This window comes from Mytilus trossulus, chromosome 7 (genome assembly GCF_036588685.1).
Source record: "Mytilus trossulus isolate FHL-02 chromosome 7, PNRI_Mtr1.1.1.hap1, whole genome shotgun sequence".
In the NCBI taxonomy this organism is placed as follows: domain Eukaryota; kingdom Metazoa; phylum Mollusca; class Bivalvia; order Mytilida; family Mytilidae; genus Mytilus; species Mytilus trossulus.
Window position 1 is genome coordinate 82899769 of NC_086379.1, and position 27759 is coordinate 82927527.

Here is a 27759-nt window from a genome sequence, read left to right on the forward strand (position 1 = left end):
TTCTCCATCTGAATCATTTTGCGCTTTAAACAGGCGTTAAAGACGATAAAACAAGCGTTTATGAGAATCAGAATTTACACGTTTCCTCCAAGCAGACAACAAGAAAACTTTGCTAATAATATCGGTAATTTACTCTGATAATTCATCAGGTTGAAACGATTATAGACATCTTTCTATGATAATGATAAATAACTTTTATTTAGAGCCGGATAGTGCACAAAAAAGGGCATAGCATAGATCTAATGAGCTTTTAACCGACAAACATGACAGTTTGACATAGCAGGATAAATAAATCTCTTATTTTTGTTATTTAATAAAAAAAAAACAAAAAAACACACACACACGCTCCTGTCTAAGACAACAAAATACATATAGACGTCTGTAAAGCAAAATTATATCTGGGTGAAATTTGATCCGGAGGAAAAAATGTCACAGTAGTTGTTGTTATTTTTTTTATCCGGAGGAAAATATTTCCCTGGGATATTTTTTCCTTTGCCGTGAAATTCTATCTGGGTAGTTAACTTATTGAATAGTTATTAGAAACAAACTTATATGTTACAAATACTATGAAATAATAATAGTGTATTTGAATTAAACCTATTTTGTTAAAAAAAAGTATTATAGTGGGAATTATTGCACAAATTATCATTAAAAAATTTCCTGAAAAAAATTCAAATAAATATCATTCTTTTAAAAAGTAAATTATCATTAAACGTAAGAAAGAAAACCAGAAATAATTTCAAAGATCGTTATTGTGAAAATTCAATAATATCATGATTTAATAAGGTAAGGTAAATACATGTAAAAGTGAGTTGTTTTCAGATCTCAGTACAAATATACATTAAAACGTAAAGGTAGAAATATAGTTGCATTACTACTGTTAACAGTAATGGAAGAATTTGATAATGATAATATTTTTAACTATATAAATAGTCTGGGGACAAAGATGCTGTTGTTGATTATATGGAAATCAGATAAATTATAGCATAACAATATATTGGAACAAAAGGAATTTTAACAGGTGGATAGTATTTACCTGTGAAATGTTATCTGTCTTATTAAAAATTCATGTTGTTAGTAGTGTTGGATAATCGGTTGAAATTACCAACCGATTATCTATTACAATCGGTTGACAGCAACCAACCGACTATCGGTTATAATCGGATCATAATACCTTGCCCTTTTTTTCTAAAGGAAATCATGTATTTAGTCTCATTGTACATGTCTTATGTGTACATTCAATATCATTGCAGAGTTTATATATTCATATTTGATCTTTTGTTTCCTTTTCATATGCTTGTGTACTAAATTATAATCCTGGTACCTTTGATAATTATCTATTCAGCAGTTAAAACAATGAATTGTCATGATAAGAATCAAGATTCATATTGAACATATTTTATCTCATAATTACAACATTTATTTCCAACAGTGACACTAACATTTCTAAATTTCAATGGTGTAACTCACAAAACAATTTCAATAACATAGCTGTATGAACATTTGAATGCTTCTAATTAGGAAAAGATATATAAAGTTTTTAATTTTTAGAAATTTAAAATTAACACACAAAAATTTGCATTATAAGATATACAGTATACAAAGGGTATTAAGCCATTGTCTGTTAATTCGTGAAGAACGCTTTTTTTCACTCTTGTGATCAATAATTTCTGTCAATTGTGTCATTCGTACGTCTAAACTTATAATTGTAAGAATGCGGAATTATTACATAGTTGAACCGTATCCGATTCGTGATTCTTATATTTTTATAAATTGCGGACAAATTTCGGAAAATTTACAACAATAAACGATGTTTGGCAAACAATTTGGAAAGGAATATGACGTTTTTGATGCAACACATGGATAAACATTTCTAAAAGGCAATTTGCAACACGTTCTAATGAAGCAACGAAATTATTTTGTCTAAAATCAGAATGATTTGTACCGCTCTCGAGTAACAAGTACCGGTAATGAAAGAAAGTATTTCATACAAAGTTATTAATGTTAAATAACCTTCCATCAATCTGCAAATGCTTTTGTCGCGTTTATAAAGAAGGAAATTGGTTTATTCTTTAATTATTGGATGTTTGACATTGTTACTGTCATCGACTGGTTAATATTGTTTGACAGCGCATATAAAATGCAAACCGTAAAACAGACCGGAAGTTGACAAGCTAAAGGTCCGGAAACTTAAAACGACAATCGATTGAATAAAATCCCAATCGATTATCGACATCGCAAGGCCCAACCAACTGATTTCCGACTTATTCCGATCATCGGAACAACACTAGTTGTTAGTCATCTTGTTATATAAATGAATATATAAAAAAATAGATCCAAAGAAGAATTTCATTATGAAATAGATTCAGGAATATATTATATTAATATGTTTAAAATATAAATTGCTCATAATTACCTCCCTTGGATAAATTATGCAAATTTGTTCTACCTTTGTGAAACATTTTATAATTAAAGTCAGGTATATATTGATTGAGAGTAACTTACATACTAGTTAATGGGACTATATTTCACAAGGTTCTGTGTAATATGATACGGCAAATATATACCGGTACATACTATCCGCATAACACAGATAGATTTTCACTCCTCTGGAAAAATTCTACCTGTGAAATACCATGCCAGGAAAAAAATTACTGTGACAAATCATCCTCAGGATAAAATATCACAGAGGAAGAAATAAACCGTTACACGTCTACTACTTTTGTGCTTCTGTGTCAATGCTGGAAACATTATATCTATATGTTCCTGGTCAGGGGACAAAGTAATTCACCAAATATTTGTTTTACCACCTGTTTTTTTCTATTACATCTACATTGTACATCTATTCTTGATCTTGATCTTGATAGGTTTACGGTGATACATCCAAGGATATTAATACACCTGCAATGGAAATCCATAACGCAGATAATGCTTTGCAAAAGTAAACCTGCATGCTTAGTAGTTCCAAGTCTAATTCAAATTGGATAAAAACAGGTTGTTTCTGTTAACAGCTGCAGTCTCTGAAGTTACTCCTTAATATGAGGCAGGCATTACCTGTGAATGGGGACCAAGTCTATGATTTAAAAAAAATCAACAATGTTAAAAAGAGAAATGGAAATACCGTAACTATTCCGATATTGGTTCTGTTGTTAGGGATTTTAGTTGTGACTTTATTTAAGTTATGACGTCATATTCAATGCAAACAAAGAAACGCTGTCATCAGGTAACATTTTTTTAATAACAAACATTTTTTTTAAAAATGAAGTAGTATTAGTTCTTTTCTTAGACTGATAAATATACATTTTATTCAATGACACAGACATTAACGATTATAGGTCACTGTTCAGCCTTCAACAATGAGCAAAGCCCAAACCGCTTAGTCAGCTATAAAAGGCCCCAATATGACAATGTTAAACAATTCATCACGAAAACTGACAGCCTCATTTGTATAAAAAAATGAACGTTAAACAAACAACAACCACTAAATTACAGGCTCCTGACGTGGGACAGGCACATACATAAATAATGTGTGGGGTTAAACATGTAAGCGGGATCCCATTACCCAACCCTCCCTAACCCGGGACAGTGGCATAACAGTACAACATAAGAACGTACTGTAAAAGTCAGTTGAAAAAGGCTTAACCATTGTTAACTCATCATGCTCATCAGATGGACAAAAAATACAAGTGGAATACAAATACAATGTAACATATTTATTTTTGCTCTTTTCAGACAACAGACTCTAACCATTATGTCAGAAGATAGTCACATACCACACATTTTGAACCTTAGTAACAGTATTATAGGTGTAACAGTGTTGGCCATGCCATTTTGTTATAAAGAGGTAAAATTAAGAACAAACTGAAAATTCCTGTTTGTGACTTCAGTTGTAGTTTTTGAAATTGAAAAAAAAACATGTGAAAGGTCCAGTGCCATTATAATAAAAAAAAAGCAAGAGGGGTATTGATTAACTAAATATTTTTCAGGATTCCAATTCATCATTTCCAGTGTGAAATTATACTGCCAATTATTTTATTATTTTTCTGCTAATGGCTAACATTATCTTGGGAATGGTTTTATTAACCGGATTATTGTGACAAAAATGTCGGTTATTGATTTGGGGGCGGTCGGGCAGGCAGGCGGCAATCAAATGTTGTCCGTGCAGTAACTCATGAACCGTTCAACCAAAGCTTTTTAAATTTTAATATGATGTTACTGACAACTAAATGAAGGTCAAGTTCAATAATGGTGATTTTGAATTTTACCGTTCAGGAGTTATGGTTCTTTAAAGATTGAAAAATGGAGTTTGCAGTCATGTCCGTGCATTTTCTCATGAACCATTCAACCAAAGCTTTTCAAATTCTATTATGTTGTTACTGATGACAAAATAGAGGTCAAGTTTAATTGTGATGATTTTGACTTTTACCGTTCAGTAGTTATGGTTCTTGAAAGATTGTAAAATGGTGTTTCCATTCACATTGTTGCATTTAGGTTTACTCACAAACCATTCAATCTAAGCTTTTCAAATATTAATATGTTGATACTGATGACAAAATGGAGATCAAATTTGATATTGACGATTTTCACTTTCACCAATCATCAGTAATGGTTCTTGTGATATTGCCAGGACACAAATAAATGTTAATAAATCCGGTTTGCTGTCGTTGTGACAGCCTCTTGTTATTTTTGGTGTGGAATTGTCCTTGGAATTATTTTTTCCCCTGCTCATGGCTAACATTATCTTGATAATTATTTATTATTTTTCAGTGTGGCATTGTCTTAGGAACTATTTTATTATTTTCTACTCCTGGCGAACATTATCTTGTGAATTATTTATTATTTTTCAGTGTGGCATTGTCTTAGGAACTATTTTATTATTTTCTACTGGCTAACATTATCTTGTGAATTATTTTTTATTTTTCAGTGTGGCATTGTCTTAGGAACTATTTTATTATTTTTCTGCTCATGGCTAACATTATCCTCATGTCAAATGTTGATGAAGGCAGGTTTGTCTTCTAAAAAAAGATCCTATGGATACTTAGGTAAGTCATTTACAAATCTATACTACTAAATCTAAAGACCGTTTTATGTTCACCTACATTGTAATAAACATATAACCGAAGAAAGCTACAATTCTAACTTATTTTTGGGTATATACATTTGATAGGGTATACTGAAAATTTTACCCTTTTACATCGATTACTGTACATGTTTCCAACAATAAGCAATTAGAAAAATTATCTGGTCGACAGGTTGAAACAGAAAGATTTTGAAAACAGAGAAAATTGTGCATCTAATTATTAGCATGATTTTATCAGATGACAGTTCCAATACTAAAAATCCAGGCTAAAATAAGGCTTACACATAATTAGTTAGATACTTTAATTCAGTCATGTACCAACCATATCGCAAGTGAGTTCTTGTATTAAATATAATGCAATTTCAATTTGTATAAAATATGCAAATAAACACACGATAAAAGCCTCAAGTGGACAACCCATTGGGTTATCAAAATCTGCCCGCAAAAAGTAATGGAATTGAGCACTGCATGGTATGTTCCATACTTAATTTTAAATGTTTAAATTGTGTGGCATTACAGAGTGTCTACCCAAATGTACAGACTACTCATAAAACATCTCCTTATCTTTATGTCCATAATATCAGTTCACATGGTACAACTTTTTGAAAGATTTTGTGTTTAATGCTTTTCAACTTATAATTGTTTTAGCTTTCCAACTGTTTTGATTAAACTGTTTGTCTGCATTATTTATATATTGAACTGTTGAAAAATTACCAAGATAGGAACATATCAATTTTTTTTTTAATTTACAGTTCACTAAAGTCAAGTAAAAAATGTCAAAAAATGTAGCATCATTTGGTCCCTAGCATTCAAACCAAATTTATCCTTTTTATATCCTCATTTTACTAAGCATAATAACAAATACTACAAATTAACAATTGCATAATTACATATTATTTTTTTCAGCTTATTATACTCATGGTTCCCCAGGAAAAGTTGCTGTAGAAATTGGGTAAGTAAATTAATGAAAAAATTGTATTTGTAGGCTTGTTTAAAAACTGTTTGACTGGTAAACATTTTACTATCTTTAAGGACATCAAGAACTTTCTTTCTTTTGTCTTCTCTTTCAAATCTGTTTATCATTCCACATCTACCATTCCATACATGTCTATCAACTGTTTGTAATTCCACATCTATCTGCCATTCAATATCTGTTTACTTCTTCACCCCTGTCTGGGTGACTGGGGTATAGAAATATGGTCACTTGGTCTTCTCCCGACCGGCAGTAAAACGCTTGCTGAAGTGGGGCGTATCAAGTTGGCAGTCACGTCCGGTCAGAAGGGGGACATTAAATCTGATGTCTCGTGTAAAGAGAGTGCCACGCTCTTTGCATGTTAAGAACCCTTGCAACAACTCTTTGAGGGGTTCCGTAGGTGGCCTGTTGCAAGGCAAAATTTCTGTCTCTCCAATATATCCTCATTTTCCAGTGGCAGTCCAAATTCCCCCGACCATCATCCTCTATTATAACAACCTACCTATTGTATTTATTGTTAACTTGTTCTCGACCTGAATATGCATGAAATATTTGCCACTGGACGTTAAGCAACCAACAATCAATCAATCAATCACCCCTGTCTGTCATTTCATATTTCTGCTATCTCACATCTGTTGGCCATTTAACATCTGTCTTTTATTCTATATTATGCTCCTTTATAACATCTGTCTGTTATTCCACACTGGTCTGTCAATCCACATGTGCCTGTCATTTCTTATCTCTCTTCCCTTCCACATTATTCTTTCATTCCACATCATTCTATATCTATTTGCTATTCAATACCTGTCTGTTATTCCACAAAACTCATCCATTCAATATCTGAATGCTTTTCCACAAGTGTCTATCATTCCACATATGTCTGTAATTCCGCACCTACCTGTCATTCCACTTCTGTCTGTAATTCCACATCTGTCTGTCATTCCACACCTGTCTGTCATTTCATACCTGTCTGTCATTCCACCTCTAAATGCCATTTCATATTCATCTGCTATTCCACCTTTATTAGCAAGTCCAACCATATCTGCCTACTAATTTCTCAGCTGCACATTGCTTTTTCAAAGGACTGCTTAAATCTTTGAATTTTACTTGAACACTAAATGATTGTGTATTAGAACAAAGTTGTTTAATTTCTAAAAAGAAATGCTATGTTCTTTTAAAATAAAAATGGATTCTTTTCAATAAGATAACCTAATGTTTACTTTATATAATTTTAAATGTCTGCAAGTTACGTTTGTTATTTTAGTATGATAGGTCTACAGATGGGAACCTTAGTAGCTCAGGTTGTAATTATTGGTGATCTCGGGCCAGCAATCATATCAAAATTTACAGGAATAGAGGTTAGTATCTAGGACATGTACAATAGTTACTCATTTTATAATCATTATGGATCTCAAACAATCACATTACAGGAGGATGATAGAGGTGGATTTAGAGGGGGCCAGGGGCCCAGGCCACCCCTTTTCTGAGAAAAATTTGGTTGATTATATAGAGAATCACTGAAGGCAGTCAGTGGGCCCCCTCTTATGAAAATTTCTGGATTCGCCACTGCATGATATGGTTATTTTTTTTAGCCCCTGGAATATGAAAAATTGATTTTTTTTATAAATCTACCTAATAAGTAAAATATATCAGATTTTCATTAGACATAAGTCTGTAATGGAATTTGAATCTTGAACAGATTTACTCGAACCCTGTTGGAAATGAGTTTTCCTAAATTTCTATTATACCATTGGATATACCAGTGCATAAAACTATAATTTGTATAATAAATTAATAATTCTTTGTTTGAAAAGGGTTATACAGTTAGCTACAAAACTTATCTTCCCTAAGGCCCTTATAAAGTACATTGATGTATACCTATGATATATGCCAGGATGGTTTATTTGTAATCAGCTTTCAACAACTAAAATCATAATTTTTGGGGAAAGGGCAATCCCTTTTTGGACTGTAATATGATTATCCCTATATCATTAGATAATACACTAATGACAATTTTCCATAATAGAAAATAAAAAAACATATGAATATGAAACATGACACATAGAATAACTGACAAGTTTCTGAATTAACTCCAGAAAACTGTCAATACAGAAAGTATTGCAAGGTTTATATTAATGCAAAAATTGTTACTACTTGAGTATCCTATTTACTAGAACTTGTATTCTGATATCAAATACATCTGTTTGCAGTTTTTCCTAGATTTGCAGCATTAATTTGACATTTTCCTAGATTTGTAATAATTTAACATTTTTGCTAAACGTACCCAATAATTTCTGAAGTTATAGTAACCTTAACTATGATAAATAACAAAAACACATCAATAAAAAATATGGTACATGCATTAAAGACTACACATCTGACTATAAGATTTGAATATGAATGAATGTGTATTACTATTTGTAGAATAGCAGTAGTCTAAGGACCGGACTGATAATATTAACATGTCTAGGAGTAGGTCTACCTTTAGGACTACTGAGAAATCTAAACTCCATCAGTAAAGCTAGCACTCTTTGTATTATATTTTATGCTGTTTTTGTTGTTTATGTAAGTATATATAATAATTATTGACTTGAATGATTTTTGTTTAATGCCACGGTCAAGAAAGTTTTGATGAAGTTGAAGTCCAATCAACTTAAAACTTAGTACACATGTGCCCCATGATATGATCTTTTTAATTTTAATGCCAAATTTGAGTTTTGACCCCAATTTCCAGATCCACTGAACATAGAAAATGATAGTGCAAGTTTTAGGTTAAAGTGTTCGATGAAGTTGAATTCCAATCAACTTTGAAACTTAGAACACATGTTCCCTATGATATGATCTTTCTAATTTTAGTGCCAAATTCTTGTTTATTTCTTTAAATTTGGGTTAATTTAAATAATATTTGTAGACAGGTATTGTAACATTAAGTAGGTATAAATGTTGCATAATGTTTTATAGAAGTTAATCTCATTCTAAACATATACTGGGTAAACAATCTAATGTATATGAATATGAATATGAATCTAATGTATATGAATATGAATAAAATGGTAAACATTAACCAGAGATAGATTAAATTTTATGTTATATTTTATTTTCCAGATTGTGACCTTATCATTGCCAAATCTATTAGCAGCTAACTGGTACTCCAAAGTATATCTATGGAAGACCGATGGATTGTTTAAATGTTTACCCATATTTTCTTTTGCTTTTGGATGTCAAACGTAAGCTCATTGTAAGGTTCTTTTCATTGGATTCTTAATTTTGCCTTTAAAGCAATAATATTTCTAATTGTTGAGTTATGAACCTCTTATTACATATTTGGACTAACACATAACAGCTATAGTACCAGTCTTTCAGTTTTTATGCTACATGCAAGCATGTTATGTTTATATAAAAAAGGAGATGTGGTACAATGAAACAACTCTTCACAAGAGACCAAATGACATAGACATTAACAACTTAAGGTCACCGTACAGCCTTCAACAATGAGCAAAGCCAATACCACATTGTCAGCTATAAAAGGCCTCAAGATGACAAGTGTAAAACAATTTTTTATCTTTCCTCAAATTGTATTATCAACAGTTGGCAGTAGAATTAAAGAACTGTGGAATTAGAAATTTATTTTGAATGATAGAGGTGAATATTTGAGATTGAAAGTTTATTTAAACAACCTGAGAGAAACAACAACCTTAGAATCCTTTTGCTTTTATATAATATGAACCATTATTTTGTTTTAAAAAATAAAAAAATAATATATTTTGTTTATTTTTTAGGCAGCTGTATATTATATGATTCCTTGGTGGATCCTTGACTGACAGGAATGACCTCTATTGTTTATTTTGTGTATTTCAGACAGCTGTTTATATTGTATGATTCCTTGGTGGATCCTTCACTGACAGGAATGAACTCTATTGTTTATTTTGTGTATTTCAGACAGCTGTTTATATTATATGATTCCTTGGTGGATCCTTCACTGACAGGAATGAACTCTATTGTTTATTTTGTGTATTTCAGACAGCTGTTTATATTGTATGATTCCTTGGTAAATCTTTCACTGACAGGAATGAACTCTATTGTTTATTTTGTGTATTTCAGACAGCTGTTTATATTATATGATTCCTTGGTGGATCCTTGACTGACAGGAATGAACTCTATTGTTTATTTTGTGTATTTCAGACAGCTGTTTATATTATATGATTCCTTGGTGGATCCTTCACTGACAGGAATGAACTCTATTGTTTATTTTGTGTATTTCAGACAGCTGTTTATATTGTATGATTCCTTGGTGGATCCTCCACTGACAGGAATGAACTCTATTGTTTATTTTGTGTATTTCAGACGGCTGTTTATATTATATGATTCCTTGGTGGATCCTTCACTGACAGGAATGAACTCTATTGTTTATTTTGTGTATTTCAGACAGCTGTTTATATTATATGATTCCTTGGTGGATCCTTCACTGACAGGAATGAACTCTATTGTTTATTTTGTGTATTTCAGACAGCTGTTTATATTATATGATTCCTTGGTGGATCCTTCACTGACAGGAATGAACTCTATTGTTTATTTTGTGTATTTCAGGCAGCTGTTTATATTGTATGATTCCTTGATGGATCCTTCACTGACAGGAATGAACTCTATTGTTTATTTTCTGTATTTCAGACAGCTGTTTATATTGTATGATTCCTTGGTGGATCCTTCACTGACAGGAATGAACTCTATTGTTTATTTTCTGTATTTCAGACAGCTGTTTATATTATATGATTCCTTGGTGGATCCTTCACTGACAGGAATGAACTCTATTGTTTATTTTGTGTATTTCAGACAGCTGTTTATATTGTATGATTCCTTGGTGGATCCTTCACTGACAGGAATGAACTCTTTTGTTTAATTTTTCTGTATTTCAGACAGCTGTTTATATTGTATGATTCCTTGGTGGATCTTTCACTGACAGGAATGAACTCTATTGTTTTATTTTCTGTATTTCAGACAGCTGTTTATATTGTATGATTCTTTGGTGGATCCTTCACTGACAGGAATGAACTCTATTGTTTTATTTTCTGTATTTCAGACAGCTGTTTATATTGTATGATTCCTTGGTTGATCTTTCACTGACAGGAATGAACTACCTATATTGTTTATTTTGTGTATTTCAGGCAGCTGTTTATATTGTATGATTCCTTGGTGGATCCTTCACTGACAGGAATGAACTCTATTGTTGGCAGTGCTGTTAATATGTGTACTTGTGCTTATTTACTTGTGAGTAACTTCTACAACATTATTTTTCTTTTTTTCATTTAAGGGAAGTAATTCTTTCTTAGAGTGAATTGATGCATACACTAACTTAAATCCTTACTGAAAGGAAATTACTCATGAGTTTTTTTAATGTTTTACTCAGGGGCTCTTCCATCAAATCAGTGTGGTTATATTAGAAGCGACTTCCTGATATTATAAAATCAAAATATTAATTTGAGTTTTTGAACTACACTACCCATCTTGATAATCCTTTTCCAATAGTTAATGTTCCATTCTGACATGCCCACATTCTATTCAGAATAGCTCATAATTATTTTTCCCTAGGCTCATGTCACTAAATTTTAAGTATTAAATGCAATATTCATGTTTGGCTTAATTAAAATAAATTGTAAATATAAAGAAAATACTGAACTTTGTTAAAATTTCAATAAAAAGCAAAAAAAAATGAAAGTACAAACACATCAAATAAATGGATAACAAGTGTCATATTTCTAACTTGATTCAGGCATTTTCTTATGTAGAAAATAACAATAAAAACTAAGGAGTAAACAAAGACTCACAAATCCAAAAGACATTTACACCAACAGTTATAAATAATAAATAAGAAACAACACAAACTCCACTAAAAACTGGGAGTGAAATTAGGTGCTTTTGAAGGGTAAGCATTTCCTGAACCGTATACGGCACCTGTCATGTTATTTCTTTGTTCAGTTCAGTAATGATGGAAGGTTATTATGACTGAGGAAGAATATCAGATATGATTTCTGACACACTTTGGTCATAATGACCAATTAGCTCATGATGGCTACCGTAAAATTTCTTGAGTAATGACCTTAATTTGATTGATTCATAGCCCTGTCTTAGCAAATTTTGAGAAAGCAGTATTCCTTGTTCAACAAAATCAACGTTCTTTGAGCTAGCTCTAGAGTAACGCATCAATTGAGAAACATATATTCCATATGCTGGCGCCGAACATGATGGATTAAACCTGAAATAATTGAGTTGTCTGTATAACCAAATCTTCCCTTCACTTGTTGACATTAAGTTACAATCATTGTATTAAGTATTTGCTTGTACAAACTTCTGTATGAAATTATAGATGCTTTGTTTATTTTTATTTTCCAGGTTGGATTTTTTGGTTATGTTTGTTTTTGTGATACAGATATTACTGGTGATATTATTAACCACCTACCATTGACGATTGTGTCTGACCTACTTAAATTAGGATTTGTCATATCCATTGCTATAACATTTCCTCTCATCATATTTCCATGTAGAGCTAGCTTATATACACTCCTCTTTCCACAAGTAAGTCCTTTATAATAGTAATAATTTGTTTTTGCTTGGCATCCAGCCTATTTTCAAGAACAGATACATTTCAAAAGCAAAATTTATACAAAGCTTAATCAAAGAATCAAGACTTAAACAAATTATAACCCAACAAAAAAATAATAACAGCAAGCAATCTTTGTTGTTATATGAGGTAGTATAATTGTCAGGATTATTTGTAATGAAGCCAGATAAATTAGATATTAGGTAAAATGTGTAAAAAAAATCAGAAAGTGTGTGACCATACAAGAATGAGTTATTATAAAAATAAGAAGTTGTGGTATGACTGCCAATGACACAACTCTCCACAAGAGACCTTATGACACAGAAAAAAACAACTATAGAAAAACAACTATAGGTCACTGTATGGCTGCTTAAATGACCAAAGTTCATACTGCATCAATGTACATAGTTAGTTATAAAAGGCCTGAAATTACAAATAAAAAAAAATCAAACAAGAAGACGGCCAACATCTATTGGATACAGTTCACATTTCCTATTTCTTTTAATGTAATAATGTATCATTTTACAGAGACAAAAGATTGGAGAAGAATTGGAACAGAGACCAGTCCTACCAGAGATACATTTCAAAGTACTAACAGTACTAATAGTCATGTCTGCTGTTATCACAGGCATATTGGTTCCTAATGGTAAGATTGAAGTACAATCCTCCTTGACTATCTCTGTATTTTACAGATTTTGCCCTATTCAAGATTGTAAAATTTTGACAGAATGTGAATTTACATGGTATTTAGTTGCAGAAAGCTCGACATAGGGAAAGTGATCCGACGGCGGTGTTAGTTCACTTTTTAAAAGCTTTATATTTTAGAAGTTTGAAGATCTGGATGCTTCATACTTAGTATAAAGATGCCTCATGTTATGAACTTTCCGTCTGTCACATGTCAAATGTCCTTGACTACTTGAAAAAAAGCCACCTTAACAAGATTTGGACATCTGTGAACTAATGTTGCCTTAAGTTATTACAACAGTTTAATAGTTGGTTCTTTTGTTAATTATTTCTTATCTGATATCTGATTTAGTATATAATGTCTGTCATTATTTTATTTTTATAATATTTTTATTAACAAGTCTTTTATGTGTTTTCAGTGGAGTTTGTTTTAGCAATAAGTGGTGCTACGATGGGAACCTTAATTTGTTACATATTTCCTGCCATGTTTTTCCTGCGTGTGATGACTGGATCATCAGAAGGCAAAAATCTGGCACAGGTAAGTTTGACCTCCCTGATATAATTCTTAATCTTACTCGGGACAAAGCAAAATGTGTCTTAAAATCATTTTAACCAAATTTTTGAAATCCATATTTATATCACAATGCCAGACAGGGGCATCTAGGATATTATGGTGACCAAGACAGTCCAATTTCAGATTTCTTCTTAACCGATATAAAAAAAAAATCAATTCAAATTATTTTGGGTACATCTACTAATATTCTTCATTGTTATATTTAATATTTTATGTTATAACCACTAGATAAAGATTAAAATATAAACTAGAAATCAGATTGGTATGGGCTAATAAACACATTATGGTATACTGTAATTAAATATGTTTATTTGTAGTTTGTATTTGTGTGTGGTTTTACTATCATGCTCTTATGTACATACACAACCTTGAACTCACAAGACAAAGGTCATGTGATACAGCCCCCAGCAGAGATACTGAATCCAACGCCAACCTTACCTATACTAAAACGACAAGCCCCATCTCTTCCCACCCTGGGGAAGAAAACACCCTTAGCAGGTTAGTGTTCTATTTATATATAATATTAGAATGATTTATGTAATCTATAAAGTACTGATTATTAGGTTTTCTGGATTTAAATATTGTAAAATTATTACTTTAAAAATAAAGAGATGCAGTATGATTGCCAAGAAAACAACTATATACTAAAGTTCAAAGAAGTGGATGTAAGCTTTTATAGTTGCAAGTTAGTTCAGCAAGCTAAACAAATTTTGTATTCTGTTAGTTTTTCAAAATCAGCTGTGAGTTACTGTGAGACTTGTCATTGGTGAATAAGTGCATTAAGCTACAAAATCTTGATATTGTGCCAAGAAATCTTATTGTTGTGGTCAAACTTTGTTAATCCTTATGCTGTTAATGATAAGTATGGCCAGAGTTGTAATCACTATTTTGATGCACCTGGTTAGCTGTTAATGATAAGTATGGCCAGAGTTGTAATCACTATTTTGATGCACCTGGTTAGCTGTTAATGATAAGTATGGCCAGAGTTGTAATCACTATTTTGATGCACCTGGTTAGCTGTTAATGATAAGTATGGCCAGAGTTGTAATCACTATTTTGATGCACCTGGTTAGCTGTTAATGATAAGTTTGGCCAGAGTTGTAATCACTATTTTGATGCACCTGGTTAGCTGTTAATGATAAGTATGGCCAGAGTTGTAATCACTATTTTGATGCACCTGGTTTGTCCTTAATTATCACATTGCAACAGAAAATTTATATTGTTGGAAAAAATACTACAAGTTCTAAATTTTTTTTATGCTCCACCTACAATAGTAGAGGGGCATTATGTTTTCTGGTCTATGGGTCGGTTCGTTTGTCAGTCTGTCTGTCCCGCTTCAGGTTAAAGTTTTTGGTCAAGGTAGTTTTTGATGAAGTTGAAGTCCAATCAATTTGAAACTTAGTACACATGTTCCCTATGATATGATCTTTCTAATTTCAATGCCAAATTAGAGTTTTTACCTAAATATCACAGTCCACTGAACATAGAAAATGATCTGTGTACTAGAAACACATTCTTGTACAATAAGATTTCGTATGTTGTTTAGATATATAAATATTCTTATACTAATTTTGATCATCACAAAATATGTTTTTAGAAGAAAATAAAAAAACGCAAAATTCACATAAATACATCAGACAACAGATTAATTCAGTTTTCATTTGTATATTACATGTTGTAAGTAAAAAGTATGCACAAATAATGATACAAATTATTTTCAGATCCAATAAAGGAGAGCAGAATTGAGCCACCAAATCCTAGAGCTCCTATTGAGGTAAGAGGAAAAATATTTTATATTTGTTGCATATTGTTGTCAACACTCTAATAATACCAGTGTATACATTTATTGGAAACATTACTTTCAAACAGCTAAACAACTTTTTCGAGAAATAACACTTTTTATGACAATGCTGAAATATAATTTCTAAACTATACAAAAAATTGTTATATTCGTGTGAGAAACTTAGAATATTTACTGCCATTTATAATACTTATTATATAATAAATAATAGAAAAAGAATTATTATACCCCACGCAACAAGTTGCGGCGGGTATAATGTTTTTGACCCGTCTGTCAGTCCGTCCGCCCGTCCGTCCTGTTTCTTGTCATCGCAACTCCTCTCAAACCACACAACAGAATTTCACGAAACCTTTTCAGATAATATGGACATACTATGTAGTTGTGCATATCGATGGGAAATTGCTATTCAATTTTTTTTCTAGGAGTTACACCCCTTTGAGTTTATTTACTTTAATGTACTACTGCAACAGTTTGTCATCGCAACTCCTCTCAAACCACACAACAGAATTTCACGAAACTTTGTAGAAAATAAGGACATACAACGTAGATGTGCATATCGACGGGAAATTGCGATTCATTTTTTTTTAAGGAGTTACACCCCTTTGAACTTATTTGCTTCAATGTACTTCTGCAACAGTTTGTCATCTCAACTCCTCTGAAACCACACAACAGAATTTCATGAAATTTTGTAGATAATAAGGACATACTATATAGATGTGCGTATTGGCAGGACATTAATTTTTCTTATACAATTTTGTTTTCTGACACTTATTTAATTTCTCCAATGACAATGTGGGGACGTGGGGTATGTGAGTGTGCTCACTAAGGTTCTTTAATTATTATTATTAATACTTCTTACAGAATTTTACTGTATATCTGGTGAGTGAAAATGGGGATGTCTGCTTCAATAATTATTGTGTTTCAGTGCTTACTTCTTTTTTAATTACATCTTAAAAATTAAAAAAATAATTTCATAGATAACTTAGCAAGAAATTTTAAATTGGATTTAATTTCCTTTATACCATCTCTCTTCCATCTATTAATAGTCTGATCAGATATCAAACTACACCCTGAGGTCAATCTTGTGGCCTTAAACAATGAGAAAAAAAACATCAACTCTACTTTAACTGCAAGGCATTGTGGTCTGAGCCTGAGGGTCAGTTTGCTCTGGAAGGTTATCTTGTTTCACATATTGTACCAGTCTAGAAATGACATCAGGTGCTCGGGAAGGTTATCTTGTTTCACATATGGTACCAGTCTAGAAATGACATCAGGTGCTCAGGAAGGTTATTGTGTTTCACATATGGTACCAGTCTAGAAATGACATCAGGTGCTCTGGAAGGTTATCTTGTTTCACATATGGTACCAGTCTAGAAATGACATCAGGTGCTCAGGAAGGTTATCTTGTTTCACATATATGGTACCAGTCTAGAAATGACATCAGGTGCTCTGGAAGGTTATCTTGTTTCACATATGGTACCAGTCTAGAAATGACATCAGGTGCTCTGGAAGGTTATCTTGTTTCACATATGGTACCAGTCTCGAAATGACATCAGGTGCTCTGGAAGGTTATCTTGCTTTACATATGGTACCAGTCTAGAAATGACATCAGGTGCTCTGGAAGGTTATCTTGTTTCACATATGTTACCAGTCTAGAAATGACATCAGGTGCTCTGGAAGGTTATCTTGTTTCACATATGGTACCAGTCTAGAAATGACATCAGGTGCTCTGGAAGGTTATCTTGTTTCACAAATGGTACCAATAACTAGAAATGACATCAGGTGCTCTTGAAGGTTATCTTGTTTCACATATGGTACCAGTCGTATTATTATCTTTTTTAATCTGCACTTCCTTGTATATCAACACATTTGAATATGCATCTAAAACATAAAACAAACAAATATAAGTGTGACTGCAATAATAATAAAAGTATTTGTTAACGTATCAATCTCTTTGACAATGTAAACGTGTTGTATTCTCTTAGAATCATTAATTATGGGAGTTTTGTCATTACTATTTTTTTGCGCATTATTAAATTTTAATGAATGATGGGAGCTTTTTAGAAAATTATAACATATCTGTTTTATAAATATCTTATGACCATGTGTGTACCCACATATATATGATCGATCGGAAGATTGAATTGCATAAAAATGGCTTGACTGTATACCATGTCTTCAGTAAGGATACTAGCAATCTTGTTTATATTGTTTATTTAAACAATGACTGAATTTCAGTTCTTTCTTCAAAGGTTCTATTGCCATTGTATTAGTTTGGTTACTACGTGTATTATACAACACAGCACAAAGTTCTAAAGTTGTACTTTGATAGTGTTTTTTTCTTTTTTAGAATAAAAGTGAGGACGAGAAGATACTTGATAGACAGAAGTTAAACATAAGCATGAAAGACAAAAAAGAAGAAAAAGTTGTTAATACATTAACCAAAATCAAAGATCGACAGAAGTTAGGAGAGAAAGGCAAACAAATAGAAGACATAAAACAGAGTGCTGAAATAGTCAATAAGATTAATAAAACTGAAGACGTTAAAAAAAAAGAATCTGTAAAATTGGATACAAAGAAGGAGGAAGAAGAAAATAAATTATTGAATGAATTAAAGAAACAGCATGAAGAACAACAGCGATTGATTGATGAACAGAAGAAAATTCTGGCAGAACTGAAAGAACACAAAGAAGTAGACCATAAAGTAAGTAACTCAAGGGAGATAATAATTCAAAAACTGAACGAACACAAAGAAGTTGACCATTAAGTAAGTAAATAAAGGGAGACAATAATTCAAAAACTGAAAGAACACAAAGAAGTGGACCATTAAGTAAGTAAATAAAGGGAGACAATAATTCAAAAACTGAAAGAACACAAAGAAGTGGACCATTAAGTAAGTAAATAAAGGGAGATAATAATTCAAAAACTGAAAGAACACAAAGAAGTGGACCAGCAAGTAAGTAAATAAAGGGAGATAATAATTCAAAAACTGAAATAACACAAAAAAGTGGACCAGCAAGTAAGTAAATAAAGGGAGACAATGCAAATAGTTTCCTTATAACAGTTCAACTAACGCTTTTTAAATTTTAATATGTCTTTACTGATTTCAAAATTGAAGTTGAGTTTCACTTTGATGATTTTCACTCTGAAGTGTTCAGGAGTTGTGGTCCTTGATAGATAAGAAAGTTGCACAAACATTGTTTCTGTTTAATAATCTATAGACCATTAAACAAATACCTTTAAAAACTTTAATATGTGGTTTCTATTGACAAAATGAAGGCCAATTTCAAATTGATAAATTTCAAATTTTCTGTCAAGAGTCATGGTCCTTGATAGATTTGATAAGAGGTACAAAACATTGCAGCTTGACAGCTCCTTAAAACAGAAAACCCATGTTGCCATCAATTCACAAGTGGCTAACATGCTATCTTGCTGATATAGTCAGTTTCATAAACAAAATAGTTTTCATTCTATATATACTTCCAGATTTATTCAACTGCTTCTTGTTGGTTTTTCATTGTATTTAAAGCATACTATAAAATGGTTTTCCTTTACATGTTATTTCTTTATTTGCAGGCAAATATTGAGAAACAACAGAGTGTTCAGAAACAAGCTCCAGCAGATGGTAGGCAACAAGTTCAAGAAGAACAGCAACAACAGTTGCCTAAAGAACAGGTCCCAATAGACAATCAACAACAAGTTCTAGTAAACAGAAATCAACATTTGCCACAGTTACAGGTCCCAGTAAACAACCAACAACAGTTGCCACAGCAACAGGTCCCAGAAGAGGGACAGCAACAAGTGGGAGGAGAACAAAATGTTGAAAAACAAGAAGTAGAAAAACAAATAAATCTTCCTGTCAGGGAAAGTTCTAATAAGGGTCAGCATCAAAAAGTTGTTGAACAAAATATGGATGACAATTTACGATTTAAAAGAGACATTCCCAACATAAATTATTTAAAAGGAGTAAAAGAAAATACAAAAGAAAACGCAAAAACAGACAATACTAAAAAAGGTGCTCAAAAATTGAAAGACATAAATAAAGACGTTAATGATGAGATGAAGAGAAGACTTTTAAGTGAAAATAATCCACAAGATAACATTGAAAAGTCAAGATAATAATTACAGAAGATGTAGTTATTAAATTGGTTTATGTTCTTTTTATTTACAGTAATAATGCATATGAAAAATTTGTGTTCTAACAAATCAAAATTACAGCACATTTGTGTCATCTGAAATTTAATATGTCCTACCTACAAAATTATAATAGTAACACCTGTTTCATGTATGAAATAAAATGTATTTTAATTATCACATTTATATTGTGTAATGTGAACTCTTTAACCACATCAACATGTTGTATTTTTTTGAACAGAAAATAGAAAAAAAGAGGTTTTTTTCTGAAAATGCAATAATTAGTTTATTTGAGTAGTCATTAGTTTGAAACATTGAAATGTCATTTCGATGAACATTTAAATCTGTTTTCTTTCCATAGTCTTATCTTGCTTTTTTCTTTACAATTTTTCAGCAATTTGATTGAAATTTACAGTCAAAGTTAAGTTATAGCAATTAATTAACAGCATATTGACTAAAAATGGAATAATCTTTCTAAATAGGATTTTCTAATCAGTCTTGGATTTTTGTGATATATATCTATATGTGTCTTATCCATACAAGGTCACTGTAAGCCAAGTGCAAAATGTTTTACTTACAAGTAGTGTTCAATTTCATTTTAAATTTGTGATGTTAGGAGTTTACCGAGTGTCTTCCGCAACAATTATATTCAAATACTATCAATTTACTAATGTCCAAGACATTCTAAAGAGAAAAAACACAAACAAAAGTGTGGCAATGATCTATTCACTCAATTCTCATCATCATGTTTTTCTTAGACAATTTTCTTTCTTTCATTCTTTTTTTTTCTTCTTTCAGTATTATAGTATTATCTGTGATAAAAGTTTATCTTGAAAGAGAATTTTCATAGACACATGTTATCATGTTTTGAGAAAAACAATGCTTTAAAGTCATATGAAAAGAGTGACTGGTGAAAAATAATATTTATCTAATTCTTGAACCAATGCATGTATATATCATAACCTTAGTCCTCTGTGCACGATTTTATCATTTTTTACGCAAATATATCATATAATAGTCAATTATTTTTCTCCCCATCTGTTATGAATTACCAAAATGGCTGCTCATTAAATGCTGTGTTTTGAAGCCGAATTTTACCAATTGTCACCTTATAGTATACAGTCAACAAAAAACATGGGTATTGAGCACATGTTTAACATGTGCAATCAGATAATTGTTTATTTTAATGACAGATTCATGTGTACTGTGATCACCAGGTTTTTAAGAGGAGGGTCACGCTAAGGTCACTATGCATACGGAAAATATGTCAGCGAAATGCTTCCTGCAAGCAATTAAAGATAAGTAAACATCTTTTAAATTTGGACAAATTAAAGAATTTTCATCAGAAAAAAGTACATGTACATAAGTTGTATAATGAAACCTATCCACTAAGTTATAAAAAACATATGCATTTTTAGCTCACCTGGCCCGAAGAGCCAAGTGAGCTTTTCTCATCACTTGGCGTCTGTCGTCTGTCGTCGTCCGTCGTCGTCGTCCTGCGTCCGGCGTTAACTTTTACAAAAATCTTCTTCTCTGAAACTACTAGGCCAAATTTAACCAAACTTGGCCACAATCATCATTGAGGTATCTAGTTTGAAAATTGTGTCCGGTGACCTTGCCAACCAACCAAGATGGCCGCCATGGCTAAAAATAGAACATAGGGGTAAAATGCAGTTTTTGGCTTATAACTCAAAAACCAAAGCATTTAGAGCAAATCTGACATGGGGTAAAATTGTTTATCAGGTTAAGATCTATCTGCCTTGAAATTTTCAGATGAATCTGACATTCCGTTGTTAGGTTGCTAAATTTAAGGAAATGTTTTTGGTTATTATCTTGAATATTATTATAGATAGAGAAAAACTGTAAACAGCAATAATGTTCAGCAAAGTAAGATCTACAAATAAGTCAACATGACCAAAATGGTCAGTTGACCACTGTAGGAGTTATTGCCCTTTATAGTCAATTTTTAACCATTTTACGTAAATCTTAGTTATCTTTTAGAAAAATCTTCTCCTCTGAAACTACTAGGCCAAATTAATTGAAACTTGGCCACAATCATCTTTGGGGTATCTAGTATAAAAATTGTGTCCGGTAACTTGGCCAACCAACCAAGATGGCGGCCATGGCTAAAAATAGAACATGGGAGTAAAATGCAGTTTTTGGCTTATAACCCAAAAAACAAAGCATTAAGAGCAAATCTAACAGAGTTGAAATTGTTGATCAGGTCAAGATCTATCTGCCCAGGAATTTTCAGATGAATTGGATCATCGGTTGTTAGGTTGCTGCCCCTAAATTGGTAATTTTGAGGAAATTTTGCTGTTTTTTTGTTATTATCTTGAATATTATTATAGATAGAGATAAACTGTAAACAGCAATAATGTACAGTAAAGTAAGAACTAAAAATGAGTCAACATGACCAAAATAGTCAATTGACCCCCCTGAGGAGTTATTGCCCTTCATAGTCATTTTTTAACAATTTTCACAAAATTTGTAGATTTTCACTAACATTTTCCACAGAAACTACTGTTATAGATAGAGATAATTGTAAGCAGCAAAAATGTTTAGTAAAGTAAGATCTTCAAACACATCACCATCACCAAAACACAATTTTGTCATGAATTCATTTGTGTACAATGTTTAATATTAACATGGACCAAGGTGAGCGACACAGGCTCTTTAGAGCCTCTAGTTTTTTTAATTTAAGGTTTCATATGACTTTAAACCAGGGTTTCCCCTGGGTCATTTATTTTTTTCGCCACCTCTTTCGCTAAAACAATATATTTTTCGCCACTTTATTATTTTTTTCGCCAAGTAACACAAATATATTTTTCTTTTAAATTTTCCTTTTTTCAAGCCCCCCCCCTTAAATAAGAGGTGGTTTTTACAACAAAACAAAGCATCTTATCACTTGGAATTGATCCCTTGTGTAAGGTGTAGTCATTACATTGAAGGGTTACTCTCATGCCAGTTGTTGACCTTTTGAATTGATTTCTTCATAACAAGTTTTCTTTTCTAGACCATCGTAAATTAGTAAAACTTTGGAGTACCCACTCAAATCAATGATCTATATGAAAGTTAAATGATAAAGTTTTAAATCAGAGACCTTTCTTGCTTTTGAACATTTTTCGTCATAACAACAATTTTCTTTTCTGGACTATCATTAAATTAAGGAGAGGAACTTAGTAAGCGTAAACATTTTGCTTCAAACACGTGCGTCGCAAAGTGGTTAATAAATCCCTTTTGTGACATGTAACAGAAGCCATTTAATCATATCATTTTGTCTTATCATACAATCAACACCTTTATTTTAATTAGTTCTTTGATGTCAATAGCTATAAATGCAATCAGCTGATTATTGATGTTCTGTCAAAATCTTAACAAGTTTAAGGTGAATTCCGAGTATTGTCTGATCGGTAAAGTCAGAGAAACCTGAAAAAAGTAAATAAACAAGATGGCTGAAAATAAATCGTTATATATTTCTTTTGCCAAATTCTTTCGCCAATGATGAATTTTAATCGCCACAATTATTATTTTTTCGCAAATTGCGAAAATGGCGACCGCCAGCGGAAACCCTGCTTTAAACATATTATGGATGTCCAGTAAATCAAGAACTTAAACGAAATGATCTATGAATCATTCATTTGTCATTTATGATTAGAATTTGTTTTATTACACTCTACTAATGCAAAATGTTTATTTTCATCTTGTTTTTTTTTTTAAGTTGCTTCTAGAAACAATTATGGAAAAGAAACAATTATGGAAAAGAAATAATCATACGCAATTGTGCACACAATGATTTTTTTCTACAAAAAACATATTTTTCTTTTGAAATGACGCTATTCAAATTGTCTTCAAAATGAAATTACGCAAAAAAAATTCTGTGAAAGAATCTCAGCTTGCCATCATATGCAGGTGGGGAATACCCAATTGGTATTAAATACCACAGTAATGAACATACACTATAGAGAAAAAATACATCCTCCTTAGGAAATATATAGAATTTACAATGACATTGTAACTAATGTGCCATAGCTTTGTACCTGGATGTTTCTGTGAAGCTTTTATTTTTATTGTTTAAAAATAAAATCTATGATGATGCTAAATTTTGTGTAGTCTGTATTTTAAGAATGACTTGCAGATATAATGTGAGGTAGAAGTTTTTCAACCTAGGGAATCTTTTGAATCATTTTTCAAATCATGGTAAGGCCATAGTTATTATATTTTTAGTTTTACGAAATTTTTTGACAAAACCAATGGGTAGGAGGACGAAAAAAAAACCAAAAAAAAAACTGCTGCTGCTGATTTTTTTTTTAATACCAACGTCAATATCAAAATCATTTTTTTATATTTCACCAGGAGATTTTCTACTAGTGTAACAACTATTTTTTCTTTTCTTGACAAGGTTTGAATTGAAAATCAATGTGCAACAACTTACTAAATCACCAAGAGCATAAATTTAGATTCTTTCATGCAGTTATGAACTAAAATTTATTTTTTTTGCATGAAAAACACTGGGTCGGAGGAGAAAAAAAAATAAAAATCCACCTTTTTCAATTTTATTTTTTTTCCTATTTGGCAAAAATTAGGGTAGGAGGGTTCGTAAAACTAAAAATAAAAAAACTACGGCCTAATAATGCTTGGGTCAATACTTAATTTGTATATAAAATTATTAATATTGGTAGTGTTCTAATGATTAGCTGTGAAGTGTGAATTTTAACCTCCAATAGCTTGTTTAAAAAAAATATAGGTTTTATTTTCAGGGAGTAATGTACTTTCAAAGAAGCATATACATATTTACATTCATAGACATTTTGTATATTTTTGTGTAGTTTAATTGTTTGTAACCATTAATATTTGATTGTGCACTTGAGTCTTCATAATGAGTGTTTTTTATCTTCAAACAGAAAACTTACTTTCCACTTAATATCAAGCTTAAATCCGGAGATTTTAAGAATTGAATGCTTATTTTTGTAAATTCATTAGGGTGTAAAAGCGTTGACCGAAGTACATTTTGTATGAAGCTAGGAAGCGCTTCATTCTAAAAATGTGTGCCAGGTCAACGCTTTTACAACCCTTTGATGTTACAAAAAGAAGTATTCAATACTTATAATTACATTTTTTTAGCTATGATCATGAAAACACGAATTTTATAATTGGGCCATAATAAATAATAGGTTTGTTTGCCCAAAGGCTACCTTCCCAGAAAAAAGCTGCCTACTCAAATTCTTTTATTGTCCTGATTTGAAGAAGTTTTTTTTAATCAAATAGGCAAGAATACTAATAAACATCCGATACTTCAATTTCTTTTTTTGGAAAAAAAAGAAAATGCCTACCTACCTACCCACTCTCTCAACCTTTGGGTAGGGTTTGGGCAAACCAAAATGTTTTTAAGTGTGGCCTTGTTTTATTTAATTCACCTGTGCACTTTTTTGTGGGACCACGTGTTATCATAAATGAAAAGTTTTTTTGAGTAATGCAATTGCTTACGGAATAACATGTGATGTGCAGTTAGCCAATCAGAATAAAGTATTATAATGAAAAAATACATCTAATGTAATTATAATAAAATATAAGCATTGAATTTTAATATTTATATAAGCTTCTTTCCAGGATTTACACATTCAGTTATTACTTAAACATGTTCTGCTATGTGCTATTCACTTCAGATTAACAGTATATAAGTAATATTTTCTGCTATACATAACCTTTGTACAAATCATCAACTTAAAATAAATTGTTTCGATCTTTCGATAGCTGAGACATTTTTATGGGTGTGTACATGTGAGTTTCAAATTTTGTTGTAATTTGTCAACCTTTAAAACTGTCTGAAGCGTCTTCTGTGAGGATGAAGTTCTTGTTAAAATACTCATTGAGAATCATTTGTAGATTTTGATGTAGTATATTTTTAATAAGTTCACCTTTGAAAGCTAATTAGCTAGTATTGCGTTTACAGGAACATTATACCACTGTCTAATTAGTCTAGCATGTATGCCACATACCAATATAGTACTGTGGATTCATTTATTTTTCGGGGATTGAGGAAAACTTGCATATTAGTGGATATTTAATTTCGTAATAAGCAATGTCTGCATACATTTTTTTTGAAAATTTGTCATTCATTGAATATTCAAATTTGTAGTTGCCCTGTTTCCATGAAAATTAGTATTTAGCGAATAATTATGAATCAACAGTATACATCCAGATATACCACCTTCTAGACATTTGATATAATATGAACCATAGTTGAGTGAGTTATGGGAGACTAGGGTACTTTACTTCTTTGTTTAGTAATCTACAGTTATCCTTTCTATGTTAATAGCATCTGTATGAGGGTTGCAATGACAAATAATGGTAAAAAAATCTTGCCGAATATAAATGGTAAAAAATCTTGCCAATGAAGTTAACGGTGATTTTTGGTGCATAACAATAAAATGTACACTTTCTTGAAGACAATGAAAAAATCTTCTGATTTTATTATGACAATTGATGCTTAATTTTGTACGAAAAATAAAGGTAACAATAATTATTTTAGACCTCTGAAGAATCACAATTGGGATACTATGACAAATCAAGATAAAATTTTAGCTAATTTGATGCTTATGGTGGCCACAAATTACCATTTGAAGCTTGACGGTATAGGACATTCCTAAACTGCTGTATGCTGAGATTGTTTCTCTTGATCTCTTTAGTATTTTTGGAAGCTCATCTTGATACCTCATATGATTGGGTCAAAATATGATGGTCATTGATACATAAACAGAAGATAAATTAGTCAAATTATTCAGAATGTCAATTATATGAATATATGTATATTTTAATTTCTCTTATGGTTGGGGCCTGTTATCTATTTCTCGCATGAATAGATAATTCTCGTATCACACTGTCCGGAGTGTGATACGAAAAAGTGATACGAAAAATGCGTTAATTTGATTGGCCAACGAAACCTCCTGAAACGATATTGCGGCATTTTCATTGGCTATTCTTTAGGTCATTGTTGACAGTTAAAGGTCACAATGATGTACATTTCCTCCATTGCAACGGAGATAAGCGATTTCTTCAATAATATAGAAAATACGCACACTTTTCACCTTATTATATATTCTTATTCAAATATTATTACATTCTGAAGCGTACAAAATGTTTAAAAAAGTTTTATGTTGAAGATTGACGACGAACAGGACATATGACGTCACAATGCAGTTATGTTCAAGCGACTGGGTCGACGTTTCGCGGATTTTTTTTATTAAGCACAAAAAGCATGTTTACCATAAGAGAAATAGGTTTCACAACTCGGGAGAATTAGATATCGTTTGATATCAACTCTCTTTATTTAATTTAAATAGTAATAACAAACTCGCCACAGGCTCGTTTATTATTATATTGAAATTAAATAACTCGAGTTGATATCAAGCGATATCTAATTCTCACTCGTTATGAAACCTATAATTAAAGCAGATATGTCAGTATAAATGTACAAAAATGTATATGTGTGTTTGAGATTAAACATGCACAATTAGGAAAATTCGATATACACTCTTACCTGTAAAGATATTTTACTCTCATTAACATATTTGTAGAACACATCTTTAAGAGAATTATGTCCATGGGCATAATAATAGTGTGGATCATAATAATTGTATTTGATAGGTTATAATTTTTTTAAATTGAATTCAAGGGCCAATGTGGGGTTTTTGAACCTTTTTTTCCTCATGTATGTCAATTTAGATAAGTATTCTACTAGTGCTTACTGTTTTTTGTTATATATAATTTGTTAAACAAATTCTACCTGTTAAAAACTCTCTGGTTTTAATCAAATTGATAGGCTGTGTATGATTTCATGTCTTTTTGTTATCTTATAAAGTGCAATTATTGTGAAAATCATCTCATATGTCTATTTTTATTAAAATATTAAAAATGA

At 31.4% G+C, this 27759-nt stretch overlaps 1 protein-coding gene across 1 annotated transcript; it reads left to right on the plus strand.

Annotated features, from left to right (window-relative positions):
- The first annotated feature begins 47 nt into the window (after positions 1 to 47).
- Positions 48 to 27759, plus strand: LOC134726002 (putative sodium-coupled neutral amino acid transporter 10). The gene is made up of 15 exons (XM_063590352.1): positions 48 to 124; positions 3733 to 3844; positions 4925 to 5042; positions 5987 to 6032; positions 7318 to 7411; positions 8478 to 8618; positions 9159 to 9280; positions 11216 to 11318; positions 12441 to 12623; positions 13177 to 13294; positions 13752 to 13870; positions 14224 to 14404; positions 15628 to 15680; positions 18058 to 18411; positions 19284 to 27759. Exons 2-15 carry the CDS (start codon positions 3752 to 3754, stop codon positions 19824 to 19826), a joined length of 2268 nt encoding a protein of 755 aa, XP_063446422.1. The 5' UTR covers positions 48 to 124; positions 3733 to 3751; the 3' UTR covers positions 19827 to 27759.